Source organism: Pogoniulus pusillus, chromosome 31 (genome assembly GCF_015220805.1).
Source record: "Pogoniulus pusillus isolate bPogPus1 chromosome 31, bPogPus1.pri, whole genome shotgun sequence".
Taxonomy (NCBI): Eukaryota; Metazoa; Chordata; class Aves; order Piciformes; family Lybiidae; genus Pogoniulus; species Pogoniulus pusillus.
In genome coordinates this window covers 383,301-406,331 of record NC_087294.1, presented here as the reverse complement: position 1 = coordinate 406,331, position 23,031 = coordinate 383,301, and the positions used below count along the sequence as shown (strand labels likewise).

Here is a 23,031-nt window from a genome sequence, read left to right as displayed (position 1 = left end):
GAGCTGGCCAAGCCACTCTCCATCATTTATCAACAGTGCTGGCTCACTGCAGAGGTCCCCAGAGACTGGAAGCTGCCAATGTGATCCCATCCACAGGAAGGGCTGGGAAGAGGAAGCAGAAAACTACAGAGCTGTCAGCCTGACCTCAGTGCCAGGCAAGGTCATGGAACAGGTCATCTTGAGAGCCATCACACAGCACCTACAGGATGGCCAAGGGATCAGGCCCAGCCAGCATGGGTTTAGGAAGGGCAGGTCCTGCCTCACCAACCTGATCTCCTTTTATGATCAGGTTCCTGCCTGGTGCATGTGGGGCAGGCTGTGGATGGAGTCTACCTGGACTTCAGCAAGGCCTTTGACGCTGTCTGCCACAAGAAGCTCCTAGCCAAGCTGGCAGCTCATGGCTTGGACAGATTCACTCTGTGCTGGGTCAGGAAGTGGCTGGATGGCAGAGCCCAAAGAGTGGTGGTGAATGGTGCCACATCCAGTTGGCAGCTGTCACCAGTGGTGTGCCCCAAGGATCAGTGCTGGGCCCAGTCCTGTTCAATATCTTTATTGATGATCTGGGCCAGGGGATTGAGTCCAGCATCAGTAAGTTTGCAGATGACACCAAGCTAGGAGCAGCTGTGGATCTGTTGGAGGGTAGGAGAGCCCTGCAGAGGGACCTGGCCAGGCTGGATGGGTGGGCAGAGGCCAACGGGATGAGATTGAACAAGGCCAAGTGCAGGGTTCTACACTTTGGCCACAACAACCCCAAGCAGTGCTACAGGCTGGGGACTGAGTGGTGAGAGCAGCCAGGAGGAAAGAGACCTGGGGGTATTGGTGGATAGTAGCTGAAGCTGAGCCAGCAGTGTGCCCAGGTGGCCAAGAGAGCCAATGGCATCCTGGGCTGTATCAGGAGCAGTGTGGCCAGTAGGACAAGGGAGGTTACTCTTCCCCTGTACTCAGCACTGGTCAGGCCACACCTTGAGAGCTGTGTCCAGTTCTGGGCTCCACAATTCAAGAGAGAGGTTGAGGTGCTGGAAGGTGTCCAGAGAAGGGCAACAAAGCTGGTGAGGGGCCTGGAGCACAAACCCTATGAGGAGAGGCTGAGGGAGCTGGGGGTGTGCAGCCTGCAGAAGAGGAGGCTCAGGGCAGAGCTCATTGCTGCCTGCAGCTACCTGAAGGGAGGCTGTAGCCAGGTGGAGGTTGGTCTCTTCTGCCAGGCAACCAGCAACAGAACAAGGGGGAACAGACTCAAGTTGTGACAGAGGAGGTCTAGGCTGGATGTTAGGAGGAAGTTGTTCCCAGAGAGAGTGATTGGCATTGGAATGGGCTGCCCAGGGAGGTGGTGGAGTCACCATCCCTGGAGGTGTTCAAGAAAAGCCTGGATGAGGCACTTAGTGCCATGGTTTTGTTGATTGGACAGGGCTGGGTGCTAGGTTGGACTGGATGGGCTTGGAGATCTCTTCCAACCTGCTTGATTCTACGATATTCTACGATAAAGGTCAATTGTTAGGGGTTTGTAACAACAAATTTGCCATTAAAAAAAAAACACAAAAAACCCAACCAAATTATGTCAAGAATATTTCTTTGGGAAAAAAAAAGAAGCAGCAACAAGACATCTGGAAATAATTAAGAAAGTTCATGTAAATGTTTATGTCTGTAAGTAGCAGTGATATTTTAAACACGAAAAATTAAACAGTAGCATCTTAACTCTCAGTCGTAGCAGAAGAACATTTTTGCATACTAGAAACCTGTCAAAATGCTAAGTAAATAGAGAGATGCTCATGCTCAACGACTATGGAAATTTATAAGTCATTGCTGGCAAAGGTACTGGCATAAAGGCCTGGCAATTATTCTCAGTTAACACTACCATAACACTTTGGAAGTAGGACATCTTTAACTAGATCAGGTTGTTCAGAGTACCATCAAGTTTGACCTTGAATGTCTCCAGGGATGGGGCCTTCTCCATCTCTCTGGACTACTCATTCCAGTACTTCACTACCCTCATTGTGAAGAGCTCCTTCCTAATGCTCAACTTAAATCTGTCCTGTTATAGTTTAAAGCCATTGCCCCTCATCCTTTTGCTCCATACCCTTCTAAACAGCTTTCTTGTAGTTCTGCTGAAGTGAATCCATGTTTACAGAAACAAAGAGACACTGAGGGTTTCATGAGCCTTCCAAACATTAAATGAAACAAGCAGCTACCTGCTTTCCAGTTCTGTACCTAAAACAGCTTTGTGCTTAGTTTCAGCCTTCTAACCTGGGGATGGACCTAGCAGGAAAATGATCTGGGTCTGGTACCTGGGATGTCCTAACCTTAAAGACTTGTCTTTTCAGTGCCTAACAGATGCACATATTAGCTCTCAGTCCTCATCCATCCCTCTTCACAAGCATCAGTCTGATTACCATCTTTATGTTCATAAAGAAAGCAGTATCAAGCAGGCTGAGCTGCAAGCTTTATTCAAACTAAACCAGATATTTAAATTAATACAGTCCTTATAGGAGGACAGAAGTGATCTAGAAAGCTGAATTATGCAAGGGCCACTACAAGTTTTGCCAAAAAATTGTCAACACCACCTCAGAGCCTTCACACAAAACAGCATATTTTTATAAAGTATCTTAATGAAACATTCATCAGAGATTCTGAGGAAGCATTAAAATTAGCAGGAGCACAAATGGTTTTAAACAAGCAAGTACCAGATTTTCAGATGTGTGAATTTAGAGTTAATAGACCTCTAGGAGAAAAAAAAAAGTCTGGTTATCAGAGCCTGAGTATTTCAAGTCTCTGCTGAATTTAGTGGAAATCCTAAATACTTGATTCTTCCTTGTATCAATGAACCCACATCTTACACATCAGTTTAGGTTTTATGAGGCTTAAGCATCCCATACGACAACTGGCTTCAGTCAACAAGATCGCTTTACTGAAAGAGGACAAAACACCTCCAAAGCTGAAATCCTAGCATCCTCCTGACCCCCTCCTCCTGTGTATTTTAGAACTAGCATGTCCCTAGGGACAGAGGGAAAGGTCACACAAAAGGAAGTGAAAAGTTCTTCCTATTTAGGTGAACACATACACATGAAATTAATTCAGCCCTCCTTTAAGGTCAATAAGAGAAACTCACATTTTAACTGGAAAAACTTTTGCAAAATCACAATGCCTTTTTTTAAAATTCAATACTTAATGTAAAACAATGAAAGAAAACTACTAACCTTCTCTCCTGGGGACAGGTTCTGTGCCACCTGGCGTTTTATATGGCATCTTTGCAGATACAGACTTAGTAAAACCTAGTGGACATAAAGCAAAAAATGTTCTCCATCAAAACCAGTACATTTCAGTAGGACGTTTCTCTGCCCCATGACCACCACAAAGGATGGGTTCTCAGCTTTTGTAATTTCTGGGGGTTTTTGTATGTAAAATATGTAAACACCCAAAACTCTCTAGAGGTTAACTTTCAGTAGATTGTCACTTCAACATCCTCCCAGGTGAGCAGGTACAAAAGGAGCCTCTGATAAGCTGCAGTGGTAGACTGAATTACTTTTGATAAATTCCTGTCTGAATTTGGATATTTTCTTCCCGCTTGATGACCTTCTAGTGAGAGATCTACAAACTGAGGTGGAAGAGCTGCTTACATTTATGCACTAATAAAAGAGTGGGCACGCGGAGGGTCGCAGCAGACAGCTTTAAACACGAAATCCCATCAGCAGAAAGCTTTACTACATTTGTAGAGCACCAAGATTTCTTCCATACCACAGGAGATAAAGAAAGGGCTTCTCAAGAGGGCAGCGAGCCTGTCTACTCTTACAGCAGTGTTCTCTGTAACACTGTTGCAACAGTGCTCTGTGGCACTGGCCGATAGGCAACATGTGGCCAGCACACACTGGCTGGGGTTTTCTAACCTGCTCTTTAGCACCTTGGAAGCTTTTCCCATCATCAGCTGGACTAACACTCCATTTTATGTAAGTCACAAGACCAAATAGAATGCATCAAGAAGAAAACAATTCAAGGGCAAGATTATCTGCCCAAAGGAGAAAGTGCACCAAGTGGGGCAGGGACTTCACCTCAGGTGGCAACCTCCATAGCACAGCAATGTGTTTAGGTACTACACAGAGTGAACTATCTGGAAATATAAGAAATACAGCCTTAATTTCTAGCTCAATCACCGAATTAATCTTGTTTTTGAAGATACTGAGACAACAGTTATTTGGCATGCAGATGTCAGATCCCATTATGGGAGACTGTTCTGGATCATCCTGCATCAGAAGAAAGACTGAACATAAAGAAGAAAACAGCCTTTGTGTCCCCCCTCTTAAATTATTTTGCTCTCAAATTCACATGGATTGCTTTGAATCCTATCACCAGGTGTAGAATTAAGACATTTCTGCCTTACAACTAATAAAAGGCTTATGTTTACATTAAAACCAAACTATACAGAATACATAGCATTTTAAAAACAAATTGAGTCACAAAATGTGTTCCACTTGTGCTATCCAGGGCAAGTATATTTACCTCATCTATTTAGTCATTTTTAATTCACATATATTCAAAATGCTTAGAAATGTTAATACATCTGAGGCTACAAGCCACTAGCACATTCTGGAGTTCAAATTTATTCAGCTTAATAGCTGATGGAAACTACTGCAGATTTTTTACATCAGCCAGTTCACCTTTACTCAAGGTAAAATCATCCACATCTTACTCTAGAACTACTTTGTCTTTAGCATAGATGTTTCATGCACACACCACTGAACGTGCTGAAGACTCCTAACTAGCAAAAAAATCTCCTGTCTCCCTAAAATTAGAGGTGATAACACCCACCTGAAGGTCTGTGCAAATGAGTTAACAACCCGCAGCTGGATGGTGTCACAAAGTAAGTAAACAAGCATGCTCTCAACAGAGTCTTTGAACAAATGCAAATAGTCTCCAAAATCCTTTACAAAATTACTGTAAGGCATAAACCTCTTCTCCAGGAGACTTTTTTTTCTTTAAAGAGATTATTCAGACTTAATTATCTATGCTTATCATCACCAAAGAGTTGGTTAGAATAAATACACTGTTTCTAAAACTTGGCAAGCTCATGTCCAATCCTCTGCATTTAATAATGCACTACATATTGTCCATGAACATTGCACTAGTTTACAAATCAAATTCCAGTTAGCCAGTGACTTAACAGTAAAGTTGATAGGAACTAATCACACAGTGGATTTGAACAACACAAAAAATCACATCAATAAATACAATAAAGTTGCAGAATATTAAAAAAATCAATTTTTTTAATTAAAAGGCTGATTTAATCTCTTCTAGTCATGTCACCAAATAATCCATCTTTCTCTTCACGTAACCCCAGGAAAATTTATTCCTGTAAGATTTACTTTGCTTTGCTTCTCTGCAAAAACACTAGTGGAAGGAGGAAAGCTTTAAATAAAGGCAATCCAGAACACTTTGTTTTCTGTTACATACTCATATTCAAAATCAAAGGTCATCATTTAACATTCTTTTGTTTATTTATAAAGTCCCTAGTTTCATTCTAGGAAGGAAATCTCTGACAAGTACTATTCATTAGACTAGGAGAGCATTCATCTCTCTCTGCCATAAGGCCAAGCAGGACTCATGTAAAATCCTGCAGAGAAACAGCATTTAGGGTACAAATAATCTCAATTTATCCATGAAATCTTATGGCAAACTTTGGGATAGTAATGTTAATAATTTCAACTATATAATAACCTTATTATAGTTATTATAGAAGTTCTAAATACTTTTGCAGTGTAATTATTGGTAACAGCTTTAACTGCCTCCTCATCTTAGGCTCAGCTCTTTCAGTAGTCACCAGGATACTTAGGATTTCTGAATTCATCAGTCAAATCTGCTACCTCTAAGCACTTTTGACAGACTATCCCAGTAAGATAACCTGAAATACATATTCATTCATGATCTATGAATAAACACAGCCATACTGTTTACTTATCTTAATTAAGCAAAACTCTTTAGCAGTAACCAAAAACATTCAGATGTATGACCATGCATTTTCACAGGCCATAATCAGCCAGGGCCACACAAACAGGCATACTGGGAGGTCCAAGTTCAAGAAATTAATTGTTCCTTCTGGTAAATTGGCATGCCAACAGGCTGCTAAAAAATACAGATCAGCTTTAACATTAGGAAGAAAAAGATCTCAGTTACTTCAAACACAGGATCCAAATCAATGGCACTCTATTGCCGAATTCATGGGGCAACATTCAAACACCACTATGCTCAGGAAAAATATGGGTGGCCTGCATCTCATAGGAAATACAGTCCTTGTCTTTACATTAACTGTACTTTGCTAAAAGAAAATTGAAGTTTTTTCAGTTATTCAAAATACCAATTAATGAAAGTGCTGCAATTTTCTTTTTTAAAGTTTCATGGAAAAACCTTTCATTGGAGAGAAGGCTTCTGTTCCCTTTTTGTTCTCTAGGCAATTCAACACCTGTGCTAGCTTGAAGCAAGCTAGAATGTTTTGGTAAAAGAACTAGATAACAGGCAGTGAAATGAAAACAATTGATGTCAACTTCTCTCACAGTGTCGCTGAGAGCTCTGGGAAGAAGAAGTAAACTTTCTCCATTTTGTTTCTCACTCTTGCTTTTGCCTTAGACCGAGACACATCTTTCTAACATCACTGCTTTCTAACCCTGCTCCCTAACCTCTTGGCCGCACCTCTCTTCTTCCTGAGAACTGGGGTAAGGTTGAGAGGGCCGGGGGAGGTGTTGGGGTGGTTTGAGAGCCCCTCCTGGGGACTCAGGTTTCTGGGAGGGGAGTTGTGCTTCTGTATTGTTTATCCTTTGTATATTTCTGTATATAATTGTATATAACTGTATATATTGTAAATAGCTGCTTGTAAATTCTGCTAGCTGTAAATAAATTGCTTCATCTATATTCCCAGGGTCCGTCTGAGTTAGCTGGGGCAAATACAAAGTGGGGGGGGGGGGGGCGGGTAAGAGCCCAAACCATCACAACACCGCACCCTAAAACAGCATCAGGCAGCTTGAAAGAAACTAGTGTTTATCATAGGAGCGAGTGCAGTTGTAGCTGTGGAGTCCAAACATATTTTTATGTTTAACAATAATAATCGCTAACCAAAATCTAACCTGAACCCTCTCTTTTGTGTCAAATCCCTGGCACCTAGTCCACACCCATTCCAGATAGCTGGAAGTGACAGTAGCTAAGAGTCTGGTTGGATTTCTTCAACAACAACCAGCATTAAGATTCTGCTGGAGGTGACCAACATATGTATTCCTTTAATCACATTTTAAAATGCAACCTTTTACAGACTGAACAGTTCAGTGCTTTACAAAGACAGATCAGTGCATGCAAAATAAATGAAGCCCTGAAGTTCCATATTCCATACTGTCCTGTTAGCAGGAAAACACACACTGGTTCATTTGTAAAGAATATTTTCATGAATTATTTCTGGTTTAATTAGAAAAAAAAAGTAAGGAAATTGGTGGGGAGAAAATGGATATTAATAGAGATACTTTGTGACTAACAAGGACACTCAGATAGTCACACACAGCCTGGACTGCTGCATCACTCAGGTGGAGGGTACTGGATGTTGATTGTTGAGTGTAGAACCACTCACAGAAAACCAAAACCAGCCCTCAAAGTCTCAGGTTGCAGGGTGAACTCAGCTCCAAGGAAGGCTACGGCAAAGCTTTCGCCTACATTAACTCGATTAGAACTTGATGTTTGCCTGTAAAATACTGCATATACTTTTGTGAAAGATCAGGATAGTTGTCCTCACTCTAGTTTTTGCCTACGAATTCCCTTCTGGAGCACGTGCAGTGCTGCTCTGAACTTCACCAGAATAAGCTTTAATCTCAGGTCATGTAAACCATAAAAGTTTATATGCTAACACTATCACCTGAACCAGAAAGTGACACTGAAAGGAACTCTGAATAACACAGACAGAAAGGACAGAAGTTACAAGGAGAAAACCCACTCTATGCCATCAAGCCTGATTGCTGCTCCTCTTTACCATCATACCTCCGTCTTTCTAAGTAACATAGCAGTACCAGTTTAAAGCCTTATTTTAAGTTAATATTTATTCCTTCAAAATTGCACAGAATCCCAATGGCTCCATTCCCTTCCAGAAGGGCTTTGGGTGTGGGTGTGTGTTAAAGCTTCCCACCTCCATCAGTTCTGTCCTTTGAGATCCCACCAAAATGTCCCAGCCTTTTTCCTCTGCACATCCATGCATACCAAAACATCTAAGGTCAAGATTTTTTGAGATTTTGAGGGTGTTTTTTGTAAGATGCTACACATCTTTATGATTTTCCCAAACTTGGCCACCCTTGCAGCTTCTTTTCCACAGAAAGTGATGCTTAAGACAACCACACTATGACATGAGCTAGGCCAAAGAAGACCATTTGGTGTATGTAGACAAAAAAGGATCAAAATCTCCTTCACACATTGTTTGTTCCATCAGTGAAAGTCATAGCAAAGGCATTCTCTCTCTTACCCTGCTGTAATTTAACTCTGCACTGTGCAGCCACTTGGTCACTCAGTAATGAGGAAGGGAACTAGGGGGGGGAAAGGTTAAACCCATGAGTTAAGAGTTTAATAAGGCAGGAGGGAAAGGGAAAATAAAATAATAATATACAAAATAAATGACACACAATAAAATTTCTCACCACCTGCTGACTGATGCCCAACCAATCCTGAGCCATGATGCTCCTTGGTCAACTCCCCACAGTTTGTGCACTGGGCTCGATGCCATACGATATGGAATAACCCTTGGGCTTGTTTGAATCAGCTGTCCTTGTTGCGTCCCCTCCCAGCTCCTGCTGTACTCCCAGCTTCCATGACAGGAAGCTCTGAGAAGCTGAAAAGTTCTTGCCCGAGTATAAACACAACTCAGCAACAACTAAAACATCAGCATATTAGAATAAATCATTAATTTGAATGCTAATGCTTGTGCACTGTGCAAGAACAGGAAAAAAATCCAATGAACAACCAAATAAAAATGGAAAATAGAAAAAAAAAAAGCCCCAGCCCAAACATAGAATCAACCAGGTTGGAAGAGAACTCCAAGATCATCCAGTCCAACCTAGCACCCAGCCCTGTCCAATCAACAAAACCATGGCACTAAGTGCCTCATCCAGGCTTTTCTTGAACACCTCCAGGGATGGAGACTCCACCACCTCCCTGGGCAGCCCATTCCAATGCCAATCACTCTCTCTGGGAACAACTTCCTCCTAACATCCAGCCTAGACCTCCTCTGTCACAACTTGAGTCTGTTCCCCCTTGTTCTGTTGCTGGTTGCCTGGCAGAAGAGACCAACCTCCACCTGGCTACAGCCTCCCTTCAGGTAGCTGCAGGCAGCAATGAGCTCTGCCCTGAGCCTCCTCTTCTGCAGGCTGCACACCCCCAGCTCCCTCAGCCTCTCCTCATAGGGTTTGTGCTCCAGGCCCCTCACCAGCTTTGTTGCCCTTCTCTGGACACCTTCCAGCACCTCAACATCTGTCTTGAATTGAGGGGCCCAGAACTGGACACAGCACTCAAGGTGTGGCCTGACCAGTGCTGAGTACAGGGGAAGAGTAACCTCCCTTGTCCTACTGGCCACACTGCTCCTGATGCAGGCCAGGATGCCAATGGCTCTCTTGGCCACCTGGGCACACTGCTGGCTCAGCTTCAGCTACTATCCACCAATACCCTCAGGTCCCTTTCCTCCTGGCTGCTCTCAGACACTCTGTCCTCAGCCTGTAGCACTGCTTGGGGTTGTTGTGGCCAAAGTGCAGAACCCTGCACTTGGCCTTGTTAAATCTCATCCCATTGGCCTCTGCCCACCCATCCAGCCTGTCCAGGTCCCTCTGCAGGGCTCTCCGACTCTCCAACAGATCCACAGCTGCTCCTAGCTTGGTGTCATCTGCAAACTTACTGATGCTGGACTCAATCCCCTGGCCCAGATCATCAGTAAAGATATTGAACAGGACTGGGCCCAGCACTGATCCTTGGGGCACACCACTGGTGACAGCTGACAGCTGGATGTGGCACCATTCACCACCACTCTCTGGGCTCTGCCATCCAGCCAGTTCCTGACCCAGCACAGAGTGAATCTGTCCAAGCCAGGAGCTGCCAGCTTGGCCAGGAGCTTCTTGTGGCAGACAGTGTCAAAGTCCAGGTAGACTCCATCCACAGCCTTCCCCACATTCACCAGGCATTAGGCTGGCCAGGAGGGGGGGACAGGCTCTTCTCACTTGCTCCCTGGGATAGGACAAGGAGCAATGGGTGTAAACTGCAGCCAAAGACGTTCTGCCTCAACACAAAGGGGAACTTCTTTACTGTAAGGGTCACAGAGCACTGGAACAGGCTCCCCAGAGAGGTTGTGGAGTCTCCTTTTCTGGAGACTTTCAAGGCCTGTCTGGATGTGTTCCTCTGTGACCTGTGTTAGATAGGATTGTCCTGCTCTGGCAGGGGGGTTGGACTCGATGATCTCTTTGGGTCCCTTCCAACCCCTAATATCCTGTGAGCCTGAAATCTGATCATAAAAGGAGATCAGGTTGGTGAGGCAAGACCTGCCCTTCCTAAACCCATGCTGGCTGGGCCTGATCCCTTGGCCATCCTGTAGGTGCTGTGTGATGGCTCTCAAGATGACCTGTTCCGTGCCCTTGCCTGGCACTGAGGTCAGGCTGACAGCTCTGCAGTTTTCTGACTCCTCTTCCCAGCCCTTCCTGTGGATGGGATCACATTGGCAGCTTCCAGTCTCTGGGGACCTCTGCAGTGAGCCAGCACTGTTGATAAATGATGGAGAGTGGCTTGGCCAGCTCAGCTGCCAGCTCTCTCAGCACCCTAGGATGGATCCCATCTGGTCCCATGGACTTGTGAGGATCCAGGTTGATTAGCAGTTCCCTTACTTTTTCCTCATGGATTAGAGGGGGACTGTACTGGTCCCTGCCTCCATCCACCACTTCAGGAGTCCAGTTGTGCTGGAGACAATCTGTCCCACTATGGAAGATAGAGGCAAAGAAGGTGTTAAGCACCTCTGCCTTTTCCTCATCCTTTGTCACTATATTCCCTTCTTTATCTAACAAGGACTGGAGGTTGTCCTTGGCCCTTCTTTTGCCAATAATATATTCATAGAAACATTTTTATTCTCCTTATCAGCAGTGGCAGCCTAAGTTCTAAATGGGCTTTTGCCTCTCTGATTTTTTCCCTACAAGACCTAGCAACATCCTTGAACTCTTTCTGGGACACCTCCCCTTTTTTCAAAGGTGATACACCCCCTTTTTTGCCCTTAATTCCTTCAGAAGCTCCTTGCCCATCCAGCCTGGCTGTCTCCCTTGTCTGGTCATCTTCCAGCACAATGGCACAGCTGCTCCTGTGCCTGCAGGAGTTCTCTCTTGAAGCAGCTCCAACCTTCCTGGACCCCTCTGTTTCTAAGGGCTGTTTCCCAAGGAACTTTCTGAGTTAGTTCCTTTGGTAAGCTGAAGTCTACCCTTCAGAAGTCCAGTGTGGAGGTTCTGTTGATGCCTCTCCTGGTTTCACCATATATCGAAAACTCTATAATTTCGTGGTCAGTGGACCCCAGGCAGCCTCCCACCACCACAATGCCCACCAGCCCCTCTCTATATGTGAACAGCAGGTCAAGCAGGGCTGCAGCCATGGTAGACTCATGTAAAAGCTGACACAAGAAGTTGTCCTCCTCTAGGAACCTTCTAGACTGCCTCTTCTCTGCAGTGTTAAAGCCTAAGCAGATGTCCGGCATATTGAAGTTACCCACAAGAACAAGGGTGAGTGACCTTGAGGCAGCCTCCAGCTGACAATTCCTTTGTCATTTTCACTCTGGGTTACTGTAAGTCATTGTGTTTGAGTGTGAAAGTCGCAAATGTCCTAGTATAAGGTATGAGCTGTCTGGCTCCTCTGTGGTTAAGATTACACCTACATCTTCTTCCTCCTCTAATCTCTCCAGCAGCTTGGAATCCACTCCCAGTGCTATCTTAAGACTTTAGTCATGCTTTTTCAAACCCACTGAAAGATCATGTTTAGCTGCTCAGCACTGTTCCAGTCTGCAAGTCCAGAGAGTGCTTTGGGGTTTGATTATTTTTTTCTAAGTGATACAAGGACAGAATGCCACAGGGCTCCTTCTCCAGAAAACTCTGTCTAGAACGAACTTCTTCAAAGGGTGAGACATGCTCTGCATTTGGCCAGTGTCCAACCACACCGCAGGACCCCTTAATAACACATGCAACTACAATGCCAAGTGAAACAGAGGAACACCCCACAGTGTCTTCTAGGAGAAGGAATGGGGGTTAAAACCTTTACTGACGCTCCCCAGATACCCTTGTGAAGTGTGAGTTCAAAGCCTAAGCTGAAAGATGCCTGCTATGTTTGGCAAAATGCATGTATTTAATTAACATTAAATGCATTAACTCAGTATTGATCACATCACTTTTTTTTACACACAGCTTTGCTCAGAATCAGCCCTACAGTGCATACGATCACATTCTGCTGCTGCAGAAAGCAGAGAAGAAACCACCAAATCCCTCTCCTGTGATGCTAGGAAATTGTGGCAACACTTTGCCAAGCTGATGCGTCTCTGAACCGTGCCGCCACCTGTTGCAGCGCAGCTCCTGCAGGTGGCACTAGCTGCTCCTTGCAGTGCCACACTGCTCAGCTCACAGGCAGAAACAAATGCTTGTACCAGAAGCTGCCTCTGCCTTCTGCTCAGCGTGCCGAGCAAGTGCTTCCAACTCGAGCTTTCGGACAGTTGAATTGCCTTGTGTATCACTCAGTTTTGGACGCGAGTTTGAACATCCTGTCGGCTGAGCCACTCTAGCCCTTTTTGTTTGTTCCCAAACCCCATCCCTGGAATAAACCACCGCTCCTCGAGAAACGCCCAGGGCTTGAGGACACTGCACACGCACCGACTGGTTGTCTCACGCCTCTGTGCTAAGCAGTTAATTTCAGCAGCCTTCCCAAGTCTTCAGGAAAGCAAAACCCCTCCCACACAAACAACAAAAAATCCATTAAAAGATTGTATTTCACTTACACACAGTAGGTCTGTCACTTTGGACACTTTCTTTTGACTCTAAGCTTGAGAAAACAGACAGGCTTGGTGAGGTGGTTCAGCACAGGACATGCCTGACATACACTCCGATGAAAAACAAGGACAAGCAGGGTAAGTAGGTCAGTCTCAAGATATTTACGAACTTAGAGGCAAGTCCCAGCACAGAATGTATGAGTTCACCAGTAGGAAGTCACAGCGGCCAAGTACAGCTATTGTATCACAAAACATTGCTGTTATCTGCTCCAAGAAATCTGCTACTCCACAAGCAAGCAGTGTGTCCTACGCAAGCAGTTGAAGCAGTATCACGGTGTGACTCCACAAGACACGACATTTCCTTACTGACTTTTACAAAGATGGAGATGAGACATTTTAACTGAGCTACCATGACATTATTTTCTGATTTCATTTTTGAGATAATACTAATTCTACTGTTGGGTGGTAATTAGGGCCACACAAAGAAAACTGAATTCAACCAAATGTCTAAGCACAGACAGGAGTACACAGTTCAATATTTGCTAGAACAGTTTATTTCCAGTACCATTAAACTGCAATGTGCATATAAAGTGCTGAAATAGCAGGAAAGGGCATTATGCACACACACTAGCTACAAGGCTAGACCCTAAAGGGTTTTAGGGCACAAGTCTACACATTGCAAGAACACTCAAAGCCATAGCTAGAACCATGGCAGTTGCCCCAACAGACTGTGGGACTTTTTCCTTGACAGATTCTCCAGTACTGTAACGAACTTACACAGTCATTTTATCATGTTACCTGTGGGAGTTACAGCCAAATACAATGTTTAAGCATATGCTCTACGCTGCCTTACCCACCACTCATGCCTCCAACATACACATTCCAGATAAGATTAAATACCTGTTTTTTTTGAATCTGCATTTGGTACTTACACTGATCACTAGTATCCCATCTTCTTGCAAGATATTTTTCTTTAAACTTTTCCCATGAGAAAAAGACAACTGCAAATATATTAAGTTCTGGTAGTATATAGATTTAATTTTAGTGAGGTTCACAGCATAAACCTGCTCACTGAGCCAAAAATTCTGATTTAATACATTAAACAAACAAACAAACTCAACATTCTACAGCTGGATACGAACCTGTGAAACCAGCAATAATAGAAATTGCTTTATTGGGCATGTAGTTAAGGAAACTGAAGGGGAAATGCCATCAGTGTTGATATCAGAACCACTGAAATTGCTTTTCATAGCTACAAACTTTGCTACAATTAGGAGAGATGCTGATTTGGCTAATAAACAATCATGCAGATGCACACATGTGAAGTTTCTTTCTTTAGTCTTCCACATTCAAGTCTCCAGTGCTTCAAAGCTGTAGCTTTAAAATCCTGATTAAAGGTAAGAGCTGCTGCTGCTCCATGCCACTCTCCAACAGTAAAAAAAAAAAAAACACAACAACAATCCAAAACAGCAGCAGCAAAACACAAACAACAACCAAAAATCCTGAAGACCTCCAAAACCAACAGAAACACAGTAACAATTCAAAACTCAGCCAAAGAAACATGGACAAAAACTCAGCTAGCATCCTAACAGCTATTTTGTAATCCCATTTCACTGTTAGACAGGACAGAATAAACAAACCCCCCCAAACCTGTGTCTGACAGACATGGTAAAGAGCTCCTGACACATGCTTTCGCAGTCTTTAAGTATCCTCCAAATTGCCTTTCTATTACAGATATTGTGTGGCAGCACTTAAAGAGAGAGTCTCTTTTTGCTTGATGCCTGTACTTAGGATATCACAACACATTGCCTTGGAAAAGATCAGTTTTGCAAGCTCATCATTTCAGTGCAGGTTCAAGTAGTGGAGAAAATAAAATCAAAGCATCATGAGGAAGCAAAGTTGTTCTTGGAGCCCAAAGGAGTCCAGTCAAAACAAGAAATGAGTCAAATAACAGTGAAAAGTAGCTTAAAATATGCAAAGCCTGAAGCAAATTTGAATCCAGTCATACGTGCTGAGTATTACAAGGATACTTAACATGCCAATGGATTGCAATGCAACTGAAGAATTCTGTTATTATGGGAGAAATGTACTGTACAGGGTTAACCCTCCTGTGGGGAGTCATCTTGAACCTGACCCTAGGCAGCCTTGACCCCTCCCCAGGGGTGGGTCTGAACACTGCCAGGTGACTGTGGTTAGCCCACTCCCCCTTCCTGTCTAAAGATCCATAAAGGCAGGGGGGCTTCCTGTTCTCTCTCTCCCTCCCTGCCTGCCAGAATCACCATTCCCATTTCCTGCTGTTCTTTGTCTTACCACGTGGCCATCATCACCACGAGGTGGACAAAACAAATTACCACCAAATCTGGTTGTATATTTACATATTTTGTACCTTGTTTTCCCTTCCCTACACCTTTGTAACTTCCCTACCTCATATACTTTTTATTTATTGTTAAACATTTCTTCTTTTAACTTCCAAATTGCAGTGAGATTATTTATTTGGGTCTGCTTACCTTCCTCTGTCTCCATCTAATTCCTTTTCATTTGGGAAAAGAAGGGGGAAGAGGGAAGTGCATTCGATAAATTGTTATTGGTTCTATCAACTATATTTGAGTCTCTGGGAATTCAAATTAGAGCAGAGACACGTACTTACTGTCATCTGCATGTATTTCACCTTCTGACACTTCCTTTTTTCACTTTCATTTCTGTTACGGGAAGTTTCTTGACACTCTGCTAAAGTTCGCTAACATTGTCACGTTTACTTTACAGAAGAAGGGAAACGGCCTTGTCACCCACTTAGTAAGGACATCAGGCTGCATCTGTTATGCAGGGTAGCTGCTCCTGAAATCAGAGAACTGATAATATTGAAGGTTTTTCCAGAGTTTGTTTTTAAATGAAAGCTTTATAGCCCCCTTGCAGAGAAATCCTTGATACTTTAAGGTCAGTAGAAAAGTTAGCGTCTATGGGATGAACAAAATCTGTATGCATTTCAACTTTGCATAGAGCCAAAGTACTGAGATACAGAATGATGTCTTCCTACAACTCACACAACAACTATGTAATGAGCACCTTGAAACTACAGTCATGGACAACTTGACACATATAAAGTGCATCCAAAAGCAAATACTGAAAGGCTACAGAACAGTCCAATGCTTTTTAAAAAAATTGTAAATACAGACAAGCCTATTTCAAACTCAGCTATTTTATGATAGTTCTTCACTTAAACACGTGTTTCTGAAAGCTCCCTCAAAAGAAAAAAAAATGAAAACACAAAATGCTGCTCTGCACCAAATCAAAATCATAAGTTTATCCTCTCATGCACATATTTTTCAAAGTGCTTCTATTTTTCATCCAATTTCATTAATAACACAGCAATTAGTATGCATCAACTCCAGTCAGGCTGTTGTACCTCTTCTACAAAATGTCTGTAATATGTTTGGTTTCACTCTCTGTTTCCCAGGAAATAACTTCAAACCTCATTGTAGAAAAAACCCACAGAACTTCCAGAAGATGATCATACTGATGAAAGACAAACATGTCAGTGCTGTCCAGAATGCCCATTTACTTTGTTAAAAATCTTCATAAACAACATTAACTCCAAGTAAACAACAGAGAAAGATATTCTTCCCCTCAACTAAACTCTTTCAGAGTGAGCTAGAAAGAGAAGGGGGGGTGGGGAGCAAAACCCAAAGGAATGTTTGGTTTGGCATTGCTGACTCTTGCTTTAAAAGGGGAAGCCTACTTAAAACAGGAGAATAGATAATTATCACTTTATACGTGAATCTTTCACTACCTTTTCTCTCCTTAACACACATTGACTTCATTATGTTTTGCAATGTAAGGAAAGGATTCAGATTCACCATCAGAAGTGCTCCTATGAAGCCCCGTTTATGTGCTTCATTCAACTGCCCACAGAGGGTATTACAAATGAAATGAGAAGCTTAGATGTGAGTTCTGTAATTATTAGGCAAGTAATGCTCAGTTGGCTTTTCCAGCAACTGTCTTTTGAACAGCCAAGTACAGCCACATGTAAAGTTACTTTATATAAGCCCTGTGAAACATTTTTTTGCCCCAGAGCCATCAAAACAGTCCCTCTAATTGTGCAACTACAGTAAACTGTGATTAAAATTTGTGTCTTTTTTTTTAATCTTAGAGTATATAATATCAGGCAATCAACACAGCAAACAGCACAGAGGAGTCAATAGTTAAAGCTCTCTGAGCCCTGATATGTTCCAGCCTCCTGAATGCCAAGGCAGCTATTAGAGGAGCACTTCTCTCTTGTCCAGCTTTGCCTTCTTCCTGCTTTGAAGATAGGCACATCTGTGTGTACATCGATACAGTTAGGTACACACTGCTCACCAACGGTGATAAACAAAGGTGGAAATCAGTAACAGACAAGCTAATGGCTCTGAGCACATTCGCTTGCAGCTTGTCCAAACCAACAGCCTCGTAACTCAGACTGGGACATTTCCTGCAGAGGTACTCCATTATTTATGAAGCCACTCCAGAGAGCAACTGTTGAAGCATAGCTCATAAACAACGTATTTTCTAAAGCCAAAGTTTGCAGTTATCTACAGAACACTCTGACTAGTTGTGATGGAGAAGTCAGGGCCCAAACTTTGAACAGCATGTCCCCAGTCCGGCAGCATTCCCACAGCAAGCTTCGTCCTGATCGATATTGTGGCACCAAAACGTACACGCGTACCACAGGGAAACTGCAGAGCTTCAAAGAGTGGTCATGCCTAGTCTCTGACAAACCACAGTTTCTCTGCATACAGAAATACATGCATATATATACTTTTCCACTGTAAAAAGGATGAAATATTAAATATGACCAGAAAGAGAAAGGATATTATTGCAGTCACCTATAATCAACACAAGTAGAGAGCCCAGGAGGCTAAAACTGGTAAAAAGGAAACCACATACAGTAACAATCTTTAACCTGCCACAATTTCCAAAGGAATTTGATTTACTATTTTGACAGAAGCAGCTGACAAACTGCTGAAGAAACATTTATTTTGAGTTAAAATGTAATATTCTCTAGACAGGGAAACTCCATCTTTAATACCATAAATGTACAAAGCTGCTTATCTCCAGCATGCTTTCTTTGAAAGCTGGATTTACTACCAAACTTTGCATTGCCAAATACAGGCCTTCACTGGCCTCAGGTGAGAACACTACTTCCATTCAGAAAGGAGAAAAACCCACAGCACCCAAACACAAATGCATGAGGAAAAATAACATTACTTACAAATTTAACAGTTGGAAATGTGATTTCCTTCAGCTGAATGTTTTTTCTCCTGTCTGTATTAGCCTAAGAGACGTGGTTTGAACAGATGAGTTGTTTGTTAGTAACTCTCAGTGACTGCATGGAGCCCAAGCCAGTGTGCATTTTGACAGGCCTTTAACTACCTTCTCATAAAATAAATAAATAACTAACTAGATGTAGCTTTGAAGCACAAACCCAAAGAAATATCTAAAAATAACAGTCATCTGACATTACCTTGTAGACAGCCTATAAAAGAGTATGCAATTGTTGAGAGTCTGCTAGAGATTTGTAAGGTTCTTGAAACAAGTCTAGTAATTCACAGCTTGCACTGACAGACTTTATTTTGTGAACTTGAATGTTGTTTTGTAGCTTTCAATAGGAGAAATATCACCCCAAAGCCTTCAGTGCTTTAGGCTGAAAATTATTTCAAGGATAGTTAACACTAGGAAACATCATGTTTGAATACATATTATTAAGAGGCAGTTGATAAAGTCAATTTACTTTACATAGTAGTTTTAGAAGGTGCTAACATTACAAAGCTTTCTGTATTTCTGTACTAATAGATGGTTTCCCACCTAGAATAGGAGACTCACTTCTCTTCACCTTCTTATGCCTTCTTTCTTACATTTCTATTTTAGCCACACTGAATAGTGAAGCTTTTCCTCATTCTACATAGTTAGCAGAGAATCAGAAACAAATCATGCATTCAGCAGTCAGCTTTCCCTGCTCTAGCTGGGATGCCAGAATTACTGATAAGCAGGTGTCTCTTCCGACCTGTTCCTGCCAAGTAAAAGTTTACTAGACTGAAAGATAGATTATGTATACTTCAACAAAACTACAAGGTGGTATGAAGGGTAATAAAGCATTTAATTTCTATCCCGAGAAAAGAAGGTTAGAAGAGAAAACAGCTACATAAAAGAGTTCAGTTCTCCTTAACTAAGCTAAAACCAATATAATTCCTCAAACGACATCAAGAAGTTTCCAAAAGTATGTAAATACTATGCATTGTATTAGAAGTGTGGAGGGATACAAGTAAGACAACTCACAAATAACTGTATGTAAAACCCTACAGAGAAACTGTACATGAAACCTTATAGCAATAGAAAACCATTGGGCTCACTTCTCCCATTTCTATAATCTGTACCTAATCACTGTGGTTCCAAGCACAAGCAAAATCTATCACTTGCACTGTTTTCCTACTAGCAGTGCAATACTGCTCTGCAGTAGAATAGGTCTGTCTTTCAAGATACTTCAGTTTATGTAAATACAGAACATAAAATCAGGACACAGGAACATGGTTGAAAGAACCTAATTTTAAGAGGTAAAGGTTTGTGTTTCATTGGACATTTGATCTAGTGCTGGAAACCAATTCAAATAGTAATAGGTGGGAGGGGGATTTCTGAATAGGCTTCACTGAAGTAAATATTCAAGGGGACATTACTCAAGGCAGCACTAAGATCTTTAGCCAGTTTCCAAGGCCTTTTGAATTCTCAGTGCTAAGCCCAGGGAATTCAGATGAAAGTTCCTTTTCTTCCACTTTTAAGGAAAATAACTTAAGTGAACTTTCTGCAAAACATCCTCCCAAGTTTAGCAAAGGGGGAACAAACCTAAAGCATTGCCAAGGCACACAACTAAGCATTTATAAACCTTAATGCTTTATCCAAATAGTAAGTACTGATACACTGAACCAAAGAAAACACAGGGCCATTACAATAATGCTGTTTCAAATTATGTCATTCATCCTTGGTACATAAAAATCCTAGTTCCTCCATTCTCCCTGCCTAGCCCAAATTTTGTGCTCTGAGGAACACGGGCACATGGGGCGCATGCTAAAACTCCAAGTTTCCACTGAGTCCGACAGGAGGCACAGCTAGACAAGGACATCACCTGGCCCTGCCTTAGCTCTGAGATGATGTAAGCTTATTAAGCAGAGGAGCAGGGGAAAAAAAAAAGTCTTGTTATGAAGGGGAAATTAATGCAAGATGATATTTTAAAAAAAAAAGTTGATTATTAATTTTTATTTTCAGAACTCTCACCACCCCTGACCACTAATGACAATAATCTGTTCTTCACACGGTCATGGAAACATTTTACAGATAATAACTAGGTCCAGTAATAACATCAATTGAACTGGAAGAGAATGTTCTTGAGGCCAAATATCACTTGTGGCCAATATACCACTTGCCCACTAGATGGACTCGAGGACCTCTTTTCTGCTTATGGCAGAAGGCAATGGAGAATTACAAATTACTATTACCCAACTTGCAGGGCCAGACACAAGCCCTGACAGTACTCAAACACTTCCAGAGAACAATGTCTTCTTGGCTGCTGAGACTTGATTCTTCCCAGACTTCTGGGGAAAGGAGGCAGACAAGCTCTGACCTAGTCTCCTGGCTCCTCTGGACAATCTGTGTATCTCCAGGACTTCCCATCTTGGCAGGAGACTTTCAGGTGTAGGCAGGATGTCTTGTGATGTGCAGTCTCAGCATGATGTCACACTGGCTATGCAGGCTGGTCTTGTGAAGGCATTTAGAGTCTGTTCCATGTAAACTCATAGGAGTGGAGTTTCCAGGCAAACAGTAAGGCAGTAAGCAATTGCAGCAGGCAACAGTAGGCACGAGTAGAACAGCAAGGCACACGTTGTGTTTACCTGCGTATCACTTTTTCTCAGTGTGGGCTGAGATTAATTGCCCTTCGGACACAGAGTAGCCAATCAGAATGGCAGTTAGCCAAGTCTGACCATATTAGGTGAAGCCATAGGCTTTCTTTATCCTAATTTGGCAAAAGCATAGGCCTTGCAAAAGGCAGGCACAAGCCAAGTGTGTGTACCTTGTTTACCACAGGAATAAAACATGCCTGGGCAAGCCAGTACATGTATAAGCCTATTTCTGGTCCATCAGGCCTACCATGACAAGTCACTGCTGTATTTCAAAGACACACAAAGGACCATGTATTACCACAAATCTGCATCAGCAAATGAGATTCTGCAGCCCTCCAAGACGATCTAGGCAAGAGAAGTGGAGAAAGAAGCATTCACTCCCTTCAGATCTGATGACATTTAGTCCATCTCTCTCTCACCCCTGTCACCATATCCACAGCCTGTACAAGTGTGACAAAGGCACTGTCACTCTTTGCCCAATGGTTTCCACTACATGCTGACCCATCAGGGCATGTCAATTTAGCAAGTGCCTGGTCAGTTCCAAATTTTTCTCCTTTCTTTATTATTTTTTTTCTTCATAGCTCCTCCATTTTCCCCTACAACCAAGCAATCTAGAAATTTGCGCTAACATAAAAGCATCACCACAGAATCAGCTTACTCAAACAGGGGACTAAAAAGTCTGCACAGCAGAGAAACGATGACCAAGATGATATGCTCACAAATAAAAAGTGACCCTTGATTTTTCCCCACTGCAAAGACACTCACAGGAGCACCAGATTTTCTGATGTTGAGTAAAGGCTGTGCTCACACTGAAATTTCATCACAAAGGCCAATCTTAAATGAATGCCACAAATCTGCATCAGCAAATGAGATTCTGCACTCAAATATGCACCAAATGCACTCAAGTAACATACTTGGGCACAAAATCAAGCTGGGACAGGGTAGCCTACACTGATTCTAGTGAACCATCTTGGTCTCCAAAACAAGGTGGGTGCATAAAAACCATCCCTTGCTGAACTGAACTAGAGACTGATGAGTCATGCCTGGCAATTATCTGGGGAGAAGGCTAACTATAGTTCCTCAAAACTGTACCACTGAACATGACCATCACAGACCTCTTCCGGGCCCAGAAACATTCTTAGGCCCATCTGAATTTAATCCATTTGTAACATTGTAAGACTCCTGCCTCAGCCCACCTATGCTCACAAGCTTTGCATTTTTCTCTTAGCTGAATTCCATTACAAATTCCAAAGATTTAAAGAACTCTAAATGGAGAGCCAAAGACACAGTGGAATAAAAAGCAGAAATGACAGGGGGAAACAAGAAAGCCCCACAACCATATTCTCTGAAGAGCAGAAAATATAATTATATTCAACTGAACCCAGCATACTTAACACAAAGAGCTACTCTGTAATGTGAAGTAACTACAAAACTTTTTTTTGCATGCATAAGAGAAGTCTGATTTCTTTAAAAACACATATCCACGTAGTGCTTCTGCCAAATTATTCTCTTTATTTGGTTTTATTTGCTAAATAAAACCCTCAAACAAAACCAATGAATGAGGATTGAATTACATAAGCCCCAGAGGGTTGAATTAACATAACTTTAATAATGTGCAGAATTATTTTGTCTTTTTTCCAAAGTTAGTTGTCAGCAAAGTTTGGACACGAACTCAAGTACTTCATTCACTTGTTATAAAAAGTACTAGTTAAAAACGGATTAGCTGTAACTTTCAGCAGTATATTTCTCTAAGTGAGCTAACCCACTTTTCAAAGAGATAATTACAAAACCATAATTTTCCTTTTCAGTTTAAGCAAATATTTAAACTGAGACACATAAAAAAGTCAGTTTCAACCACATACAAGTTTTGTGGGCTTTCACTGAAGTTTTGTACTTCTTTTTACCCTGCAAAGACTCTATCAAAGACGCACTTTAGTTGGCACAGCTGTTTGCTTCTTTGGCAAGCCTGCTAGAAGATAACAAATGGCATAAAGGTTTTCAACCTTTAAACTGTTTTTTTTTTCCTAATGTATTAGGAAAAACGCTAAAATGCCCTACAAATTCAGAACTGAAAGGAGGTGGCACACAGATTCCCCAGTGCCTGATTATTAAGCA

General features: G+C 42.3%; 1 protein-coding gene across 4 annotated transcripts in view; it reads right to left on the bottom strand.

Moving 5' to 3' along the window:
* The window catches only part of PLEKHG1 (pleckstrin homology and RhoGEF domain containing G1), a 149,734-nt gene that overhangs the window by 103,418 nt on the left and 23,285 nt on the right, over positions 1–23,031 (bottom strand). For 3 of the 4 annotated variants that reach the window (XM_064169385.1, XM_064169387.1, XM_064169389.1), the window contains one exon: positions 3,192–3,266. In XM_064169385.1, coding sequence (XP_064025455.1) covers positions 3,192–3,266 — 75 coding nt within the window. Of the gene's footprint in view, positions 1–3,191; positions 3,267–4,488; positions 4,682–23,031 lie in introns of those variants that run through there. The other variant, XM_064169388.1, reaches the window with a different exon arrangement.